Genomic DNA, 10,229 nt, shown 5'->3' on the forward strand with positions numbered 1-10,229 from the left:
GAACCAGCGCCTCTACCGAGAGCTCTTGGTGATCTAGCTGCTAAACATATGTCAAAAATAACCAAGAACAAGAAAGCAGCTCCCAAGAACTTTAGGCTTCCCATTTTCATCATTTCCTCTACGAACCAAACTAAGATCAGTCACTAATAAAAAGATTCTTCTTTGTGAAAGTTTAAGAAGCGATGAAGATAGCTTGAGAAGCCGTTTAATTGTGAGGTTGTATCACTTGATGGAGTATATGGAGAGAATGTTGGCATTTGTATGTATTTATAAGGAACCGAGGGTAATGGAAACGTAAGAGTCACGTAAGTTCTAGTAGCTTCCTTTGACCAGTATGTGTGAACAATAGTGAACAAAGTGGGGCGGCAACTTCTTAGTGCTCTTCTTGGTGATGATACTGCCATCGCCACTCCTCCAATATCATCCCAATCTCATATTTTAAATTATTAGTATTGCTACATGTGTCTTCGTCCTCATGGCTCATCTCTCTAAATTGTTAGTAGAAAGTTATATGCTTAACTGACACGTTTAGACGTTTCGAGTGGCACCATTCATCAACCAACGTTTCCATAAATAGTGATGCCAAAGTCCTATTTGAAAAAGTTCACATTTATAATAAAATATTGTTAAGTGCTTTTATTGTGAATACTTAAGAGCAACATTATCCCTAACACCCCCTAACGGGGTGCTTAATCACTTTTTTATTATTAAGTATGTGTTAAGCATTTCATTAAAAAAACTTGTATATTTGATCCTCCAATGCAAGGTGCTTAGTATGGGGTGCTTAAGAAAATAAAATATTAAACATTGTTTTTTTTAGATAAAATTTATTTATTACATAAAACATATTAAAAGAAAACATTTTAAACATAGATTTAAAGAAGAAAAACATAAAAATAAAGATTAATACAATAAACGAGATTAATTTGAAAAAAATATGTGAGCTCATTGGTTGTCTTCATCACCTCCAAATTTACGCCATACATGTTCAACCAAATCACCTTTCAGTTGTTCATGCATTTGTCGATCACGAATTCTAGTTCGAACACCCATCATATTGGCGATATTTGTTGGGATATCTGTAGAATACGTGAGATCGACATGTGAACTTCTGTTGTCTTCTCCTTGTTGGAACTCGGAAACATCAAATTGAGTGTATCCATCTCGTTCGTCTTCTACTATCATATTATGGAGTAAGATACATGTTCTCATAATCTTACCAATTTTGACTTTATCCCAAAAAAGTGCTGGATTTTTAACGATGGCAAAGCGAGCTTGCAAGACTCCAAAAGCACGCTCGACATCTTTTCGGACAGCTTCTTGACGTTGAGCAAATAGCACTGCTTTCGGCCCTTGTGGTAGTGAAATAGACTGGATAAAAGTTGCCCATTTTGGGTAAATACCGTCCGTGAGATAGTAAACCAAATGATACTCTCTTCCATTGACAGAGTAAGTCACTTGCGGAGCTTGACCTTTTATTATGTCGTCAAAAACAGGTGAGCGATCAAAAACATTGATATCATTTAAGGTTCCTGGAGGTCCAAAAAATGCATGTCATATCCAGAGATCATATGAAGCAACCACCTCTAAAACGATTGTTGGTTTGCCCGAACAACGAGAATATTGACATTTCCAAGCGGTGGGACAATTCTTCCACTCCCAATGCATACAATCGATGCTTCCTATCATCCCGGGAAATCCACGATACTCTCCAATATCAAGTAGTCGTTGAAGATCAGCCGGTGTTGGTCTTCGTAGGTACTCACCGCCGAACAAATAAATTATTCCCTCCCCAAAATTTTCCACACATGACCGAGTTGTCGTTTCACCGAGGCGGAGGTATTCGTCGACCGTATCAGCCGCACTGCCATATGCCAAGACACGAATGGTTGCTGTACACTTTTGGAGTGCTGAGAGACCAAGCCTTCCAAGACCATCTTTTTTTGGCGAAAGAAGTCAACTTCGTTGGAGAGTCGATCAACAATGTGCATGAACAATGGCTTGTTCATTCTAAAACGTCGTCGGAAATAATTTTCAGGATACGTGGGCGTCTCACTGAAATAATCATTCCATAAACGTACATTGCCTTCTTCACGATTTCTTTCGATATAAGCTCGCTTTTTTCTTTTTTTCCTTCGTTCTTCTTGATCATTATTGATGGTAAATTTCTCAAATGTTTGATCAAAACATTGATCAAACATTTGATCAAATGTTTCATCAAATGAATCATCTAAAGTGTTTTGAGAAGAAGAAGCCATATTTGGTGATTGAAAAGAAAAGAGGAGTAAAGAAATAAACTTTGGTGTTTTGGATATGGGTGAGGTTGAGAGTGTTTCTTTATGGTTGCTTTTTTTTTTTAATCGGGAGTGAGGTTGCTGAAGTGTTGAGATTAAAGAGATAACTTGAGATGGAAGAAATGATGAGCAAAGGAGAGAAGAGATTTAATCAAAGCTTTGGTGACTATGATGTTTATACGAGAAGGTTTGGTGACTTTGATCAAAGGAGAGAAGGGATTTAATGTTCGATGAAACTATGAGAAGGAGAGAAAATGATTTGGTACAAAGAAAGACTGAAGCTTGAATACTTTATAATGCTAGACATGATTTGGTACAAGTCTCGTGAAACAAAATAATGCAACACATGCATACAAACGAGAGATGCAATCCGTTTCTACAAGATATAAGAGGTCCGTGATACAAGCAGACAATGCACAATAAAACAAGGCTGCTCCAGTCGTTCGTGATAGAAGCAAACAAAACAGACAATGCCCAAGAAGACAAAAGACTCAAGGTCCGTGATAGAAGCAAACAAAAGACAACAGAAGCTTGTTGCTCCAACGGCACATGGATGCTCCAACAGAACAAGGCTGCTCCATTCGTTCACCTGACAACAAAAACGAGATCAACATTAGAACACGAAACATATATATTAAACAGAAACTTATGCAACAAGTTACACTCCATGACAATAGAAACTTAAGCGACAAGATGAACAACAACACATAACAAGAACAAGACATAGAAGACAAACCGAAACTACTTAAATTAATTTGACATTAACTCATGAATGAGTTTCTTCTTCAAAGCTTCTTCATAATCCGCAAGAGAGTCTTTTTTAGCAATGAGAATGTCCAGTAACTTCATCTTGGACAGCCTTTCTTTCACCACTAAATCCCGCTTCTTGAGGCTCCACATTGTCTCAAACTGAGCCAGCTCCTTCCTGTCATCCACTGTCTTCTTAGACAGCCTTTCTTTGCTGCCTTTCTTTGCGGCCTTAACTCCCGGGGGTCGACGTGTTCCTTCATCATCAAGAGCAGAATCTTCTTCGGTTGCTTTGTAGCTTGTGGAGTCTGAACCATCCTCACAATGTCTTTTCTTGGAGCTTCCTTCTTTTTTTTTTTTTGCAGTAGACAAGGCACACCACTTCTGATCATTACGCAACTCTTTCCAAGCATACTCAAGAGTAAACTTTTTTTATGGTTAGCGAAGAAGATATCGTGGGATACTTTGAGAACATCATTCTCATTTTGCCCACTGGTTCTCTCTCTCGATGCAGCCTCATATGCTCCAGCAAACTTGCATACTAGGTCATTGATCTTATGCCACCGATTCTTGCAGTGAGAAGCCTCTCTTTTGTCAGTACCAGCAAGCTTTCGACTAGCAGAGAAGTAGTCAGCTATTCTTTTCCAGAAAGCATTAGACCTTTGCTCATTCCCTACTACGGGATATTTGCTCGTGTTTAACCACAAGCTGATGAGCACCACATCGTCTGAAGGCGTCCAAGTCCTTCTTTCCTTCGGCCCTGCTTGACTGTCTTCACAAAAGTTTGAATCATCGGTGAAGGGAACTTGCGGTGAAGATTGTGACACGCTATCTGATACGTTACCAAAGATAACATTTTGTTGACTGCTAAGCAGTTCAACAAAGTTTGAAGGCTCAGTGAATGGATTAAAATCCATTTCCCAAGTGAATGAGGAGAGAAAAAAACAGATGAGAATCTGTTGGAGGAAGAAAGAAGGAAGGAGTTTTAAAGATGGAAGAGAGATGGAGAATACAATAGCAGTGTTTTAAAGATGGAAGAGAAAAAACAAATAGAAAGAAAGAATCCATTCAAGAAAGAAATAACAGATAGAAAGAAAGAATGGAGTTGACATATATCTAATTTCTATTAATTACCATTGCATAACCGTAATCAAATACAAACCACACACAACCGTAATCAATTCAATTTCAAAAACGAAGCAAATCATTCAACTACCTAACTCAACCACACTCAAACCTTTTCTCAATTTAACATCACTTCTATTAAATACGAACATCAATGCCCACTGACCAAAAAATTAAAAGATAAAGACATTTACCTGTATTGGTCGAGTAAATGCAATCCTCAGCTTCGACGATTCTTCCTCAGCAACCTTGATCCATGCAACTCAACCAACATACACGCAGAAAGAAAACAAAAAATAGTATCAGGGAATCAAATTCATGACCCTAACTAATATAATTTCATTCTTTATCAATTCAGACCAGAACCATTGATGACCCTCGATTCTGTTCAGTTACGGATCAATTGGTGAACATAAAACAGAGACACAAATCACATGATCATAAACAATCTATTCAACTCAGACAAGAACGACACTCAATATCAAAAACGATCAGTTCATACTATCTCCATTCAATTTCACATGATCATAAAAAATCAGTTCATACTATCTCGATTCAATGTCATACCATCTCAACTCAATTATAAACGAGCTACGCATATAACCACAGCTTTTTATCAAACGTTCAATGCATTAGACTGATCAAATCGTGTTGAAGTTTTACCTGTATTGCTGACGAGAATCACGGACCCTTCATTGTAGTCGTCTTGTTTGACGAACCTTCGTCTCTTGCTCAGTCCATCTGATGAAACAAAGACAGAGACAAATCATGAGGATAGAACGAACAGAACAAACTAATAAAAGGCACCATAGATAGCTTTACCTTGCTTTTGATTTCGTAGAGGAGAGCTCGGGCCCTGAGAGAGGTGAGCCGTCGAGAGAGAGATGGCTTGTTCCACGATCCTCGAGGGGATCGACACCGCGAGACGCCGAGAGATTCATCGCGGAGTCGTCGAGGAGAGATACAGAGAGACGAGGAGAGATCATCCTCGATTTCGTCGAGGATAGAGATAGAGAGACGAGGAGAGATCATCCTCAATTTTGTCGAGGAGAGCGAGAGAGACGAAGACGCTTTCATCGTCGATTGATCACGGAGGCGTCGAGGAGAGCGGGAGACACGAGGAGAGATCATTGTCGATTGATCACGGCGCCGTTGTGGTGGAGTCGAGGGGAGATCGATTGAGAGAAGACGATGAGACGGAGTCGTCGAGAGAGAAACACAACACTGGTGTTTCGTGAGAGAGAGAGAGAGAGAGAGAGAGAGAGAGAGAGAGAGAGAGAGAGAGAGAGAGAGAGAGAGAGAGGGACGAGGGACGAGGGTCGACGAGTTGTTGCCGCGTGTCAATAAGATGTGCTTCTTCACGTGCCTAATTAAGCACCGTTTCCTCCCTAATTTCATCATTTTTTTTTTAATTTAAAAATCATTAAGCATCCTACCTTGGTTAAAGGTGCTCTTATTCAAGTAAATGGTACGTGGCCTCTAACCTTTTCATCTGAAGTTGTAGTTGGGTACTCGAACTTTTTTTTATCAAGACTTCTTTTTATAAACCGAGACGCGTGAAGAAGGTCCAAACTTGACTTTACTGCATTGTTATTGGGTCTATTGGTTACTGTCTTACAAAACCAATTCGCCTTTATATTAAACTTAGGCCTAACAAGAATATATTTCTGTTAGAGCTCATCCTTCATTCTATTGCACAGTCTCCTTGTTGTACATGTGGCAAAGCAGGGTTGCTGCTTTATATTGTATACTAGGGTCGGCATAGACTACGCCCAAAATTTTTATTTAAAATTTAATTTTAATTATATACTTAATTGCTTATTTTAATATATAATATATTAAAAATATAAGTAGCTAAACAATTATAAAATTACTAGGTGTCTTCTTGCACCATGTGTAGTAAAAAAATTTAAAATATTTTTTAACAAATAAATATAAATTATATTTTAAAATAAAATTTTATTAATATTGAAAAACTTTCTTTTTCGTATCAATATTATAATATAAATTTAATTTAATTAAACATAAAAATTATATTTAAGAATATGCGTGTATATATTTGAAATTATAATCTTAGATAGATTTTTCTATCGATTTATTTTAATTAAATATATTAAATAAATTTGTAAAAGTTTCATAATTGCCAAAAATTAAAATTAAACAAAATTTATAAAATTTGTAGATATATAAACAAATAATGATTTTACGATTAAATTTTTATAATTTTCTAAAAAAATTGTAAAAATTTAATCGTAAAATCATTATTTGTTTATATATCTACAAATTTTATAAATTTTGTTTAATTTTAATTTTTGGCAATTATGAAACTTTTACAAATTTATTTAATATATTTAATTAAAATAAATCGATAGAAAAATCTATCTAAGATTATAATTTGGTTATTCCCATATTCTAAAAAAAATTCCAAAAATATATATTGACATTAAATGTAATATATGAGTTATTACCATATTTTAAAAAGTTTACCAAAAATATAAATTAACATTAAATGCAATTGTCCGTGTCATATTAAGTTATAAGACATGTCATCAATTTCAGTAGTCATGTCATATTTGTTTTGTGAAATTGATTGTATAAAAGATATGTGGCAAAATCACTTCGCAAATATAGTCTAGGAGATTTTAAATTATTCATTGTTTTTTTTGTTATTGGTAATTATATATAAGGTGATCAGCTGAATGAACAAAAATTAATCAATTTTTAGTTATGCTGTTAAATTGGTTAAATCGTAGAAATGTTTAATTTCACTTAAAACTATTTATAATTTAAAATAAAAATTTTGATTTATGTTGAGATTTTATATAAGATATAATTTTGTGTAAATTTTATTTCATTGTATGTTAAGTTGGATGTGAGTATAATTATGTCATCTACGTACCAAATTTCAATTTCAAAAATAAAAATGACGAAAATTCTTAGAATTGTTACCGTTTTAATCTGGAATTGTAAAATTTTATAGTGTTTTAGTTGTTATAACATCATTAAAACATAATAGTGTGGTCCATCTGTGGTGATTTAATATTACAACACGTTATTAGATCACCATCTGAATAATATAATTAAAACATAATATAAAACTAGTTTAATTAATATTAAAGCATAATATAATTAAAAACATAATTAAAACATAATATAATTAATATTAAAATATAATTAAAACATAATATAATTAATATTAAAACATAATATTAAATCACCATCTGTATAATATTAAATTATAATTAAAACAAGATAGTGTGTAGAGCTGGGAATTTGGGTCATTACCCGCGGGTCCCGCCGCGGGGCGGGTGCGGGTCGATCGATTTACAAATTTCAGCATGCGGGTGCGGATGCGGGTTGAGTCGATTTTTAGCGGAGCGGGTGCGGGTCAACCAAATTTGAGTCGCGGGTACCCGCCGATCCGCAAAATAAAAAAAAATATTATTTTTTTTCTAAATTTTTTTTAAAATAATTAAAAATAAAAATAAAAATATGTAAAAAATATATAAATTAATGAAAATTATATAATTTAAATTATAAATATATAATTTTTATTATAAAAAGTAATTAATTGATAATAAAAATAATTATTTATTAAATTTAATATTATCTGCGGGCCCCGCGGGTTACCCGCAATCTTAGCGGGGCGGGTGCGGGTTTACGATTTTTCTTTCGCGGGTTATGCGGGTCGGAATTTTGAGTTTAAAAAATAGAGTCGATCCGCGGGTTGGCGGGTCATGCGGGGCGGGTTGATCCGCGAACCCAGCCCTAATAGTGTGGTCCATCTGTATGATTTATTATTATAACACGTTATTATTAAATAGTGTAAGATATTATGTTTTAAGTATCATAACATAATTGTGTGGTCCATCTGTGTTTTAAGTATTATAACATAATAGTATTATTAACTGAATGAACATTTAAAAATATTTAGTTTACTCTCAACTGGAAATAATATTAACTTTATTGCTAATGTTTTTGTTATTTTTTGACCAAAATATATTTTTGTTATTCTTATTAGAGATCATCTGGTCAGCTTACTATTAAAAATATTTCCATGTATATGTAGTTTTTAAAGTTTGCTATAAGCATACATAATATTTTACACTTACCAAAAATACTTTAGACTAAACATATTGCTTTTATAAGTTTTTTCTTTGTTCTTTAATTTATATATTTTGTCGCTTATATGTAAAATGTAGTTGTCTTTCGTTTACAAAAGTTATGATATTTTATTGTCCAAGACGTTAAATTTCTTTTAGAATTTGCTGCTCCATAGCAAAATGAAACGAATTGAAAAATATAAGGCATATCCATTAATTAACATCAAGCTTCTTCACAAGATTACACACACTTTTGTTTTCTAATAAAACTTGAAACATTGGATTTCTTACTTATTGAGAGAGTAACAACTATTTTGTTAGTTAGAGTTGATTTTAGACCGTATATGCTCATAGCCTACATATACACATACAATGTCTTTCCACCAAGAAACTTCAGCTTCTATGACATGAAGACTTTTATTAGCGTCTTCTAATGAAGTCTGCAGCTCTTTTATATAGTCTATTGTCTATTCTCCATGAGCTCATGTAGCCTTCTCTCCAGCTCATAAGGACATAATCCTTGTTGTTACTCCAATGGTCATGAACACGTGTCTGAACCTAGTTCCTTCTAAATCATCACTCTTCTCTGAAGTCTCCTGTAAATCATTTCACAATAAGTCAATAACAGTTACATTAGAGAAGACAATCAAGATAAATATTATATGGGAGTGAATGCGTTTGAGTTGAGACAAAGAATCAAAATCTTTAATCACTTGAATCTAAGGACTTTAATGTGAAGTACTTTACCATGAGCTTGAAATAGTTACCCTCTTCTTCTTGAAAAATATGAAGAAGCTCAAACTCAGCTTGACGTTATGCTTCAAACTTATCCATTTCTCCTCCAAAATCTTCTTCCCCAAACACGTAATGTTTTTAAAGACCTTTTATATCCAGTGCTTAAACTCCCTTATCTGCAGTTTTAAAGATAAAATTAAGAGACAAATTAATCGATGGATTGTTAATACAGTGATCGATTCTTCTATGATACCAAATTCAACTCAGAATTAGCATTATAATTCTTCAATCAACCAACATTCATGTCAATCATTTTATTATACACATTGGACCTAACATAGTCAAATGAGATTTCTAATCATCAATCAATTTTTGGGCAAAGTAAAAAATGTTACCGGAATCATAGTCCTTGGCAATAAGTCTGTAGATTGGCCAACTCCCTGATGAACATCCTCTGAGAAATTTCTGATCATCATCAAATCATAGTCTCTCACATGGGCGTTCTTCTTCACTCTGAGGTAAACAACCGAGACAGGGCTCTTCGTGTCCGTCGACACCTGATGCGAATGCAAGCTGCTCTCACTCCTTCACCACCATCATCGGAGAATTCAAAAGGCTCGGTGGATTCAAATTCTAAAGAGAACTGATGAATTTCACGGATACAACCTCACATATAAATAGTTGAAAATTCACCTACTGGAATAATGGGAGATGCAATGAATCAGAAATCGTGGAAGGATTTAAGAAGCTTGATAAATGCGATGAATCAATACCTCTCGTAACGTTTCAGGGGATAAAAACAGAAGACTAAACGACACAACCAAAGCTTGGCACGGAAACTCCTCACGACGATACGTCTCACTCAACATCCTAAAACTCTATTTTTGGTCTAGATTCGTTAGAGATAGAAGCAGAGGATGAACACTAATTTTCCACGTCGCCTTTGGCGAAGAAGATCGGACATCTTGGTCTCTCTCAATCGGACTGAGATATTAACATACAAAACTGAATAATAATAAAAAAGAGTTCAATAAATGCATAGAAAAAAAAAGCGAAGAAAATCGGACATCTTGGTCTTTTTAAACTCTTAAATTGATTTTTTTTTTTTTATCGGCTACCCATGTGAGTTAGATCAAGTGGTGGCAGACGAGCCGATTCTCCGAAGAGCATTTCCGTCTGTCTGAGTCTGATCTATATGGGAAAAAATATATCCTCTACTTCTTGC

General features: G+C 34.6%; 1 protein-coding gene and 1 long non-coding RNA gene across 3 annotated transcripts in view; both read right to left on the bottom strand.

The window, feature by feature from the left end:
• LOC106292247 (glutathione S-transferase T3-like) overlaps window positions 1-3,958 on the bottom strand; it is an 8,269-nt gene extending 4,311 nt beyond the window's left edge. The window contains exons 1-2 of the mRNA XM_013727852.1: window positions 3,506-3,958; window positions 3,055-3,425 (exon numbers count right to left, since the gene is read on the bottom strand). Of these exons, the coding sequence (XP_013583306.1) occupies window positions 3,055-3,425; window positions 3,506-3,958 (824 nt within the window). The remainder of the gene's footprint in view (window positions 1-3,054; window positions 3,426-3,505) is intronic.
• Window positions 3,959-8,535: 4,577 nt separating this feature from the next.
• Window positions 8,536-10,024, bottom strand: LOC106293576. 2 transcript variants are annotated; one of them, XR_001260546.1, is made up of 4 exons: window positions 9,778-10,024; window positions 9,400-9,697; window positions 9,017-9,180; window positions 8,536-8,865 (listed from the first exon to the last, which is right to left on the bottom strand). It is a non-coding gene; the product is annotated as an uncharacterized LOC106293576 (long non-coding RNA). The 2 variants fall into 2 exon arrangements; XR_001260545.1 differs by having other exon boundaries at window positions 9,400-9,700.
• Between the last annotated feature and the right edge of the window lie 205 nt (window positions 10,025-10,229).

This window comes from Brassica oleracea, chromosome C5 (genome assembly GCF_000695525.1).
Source record: "Brassica oleracea var. oleracea cultivar TO1000 chromosome C5, BOL, whole genome shotgun sequence".
Lineage (NCBI taxonomy): Eukaryota > Viridiplantae > Streptophyta > Magnoliopsida > Brassicales > Brassicaceae > Brassica > Brassica oleracea.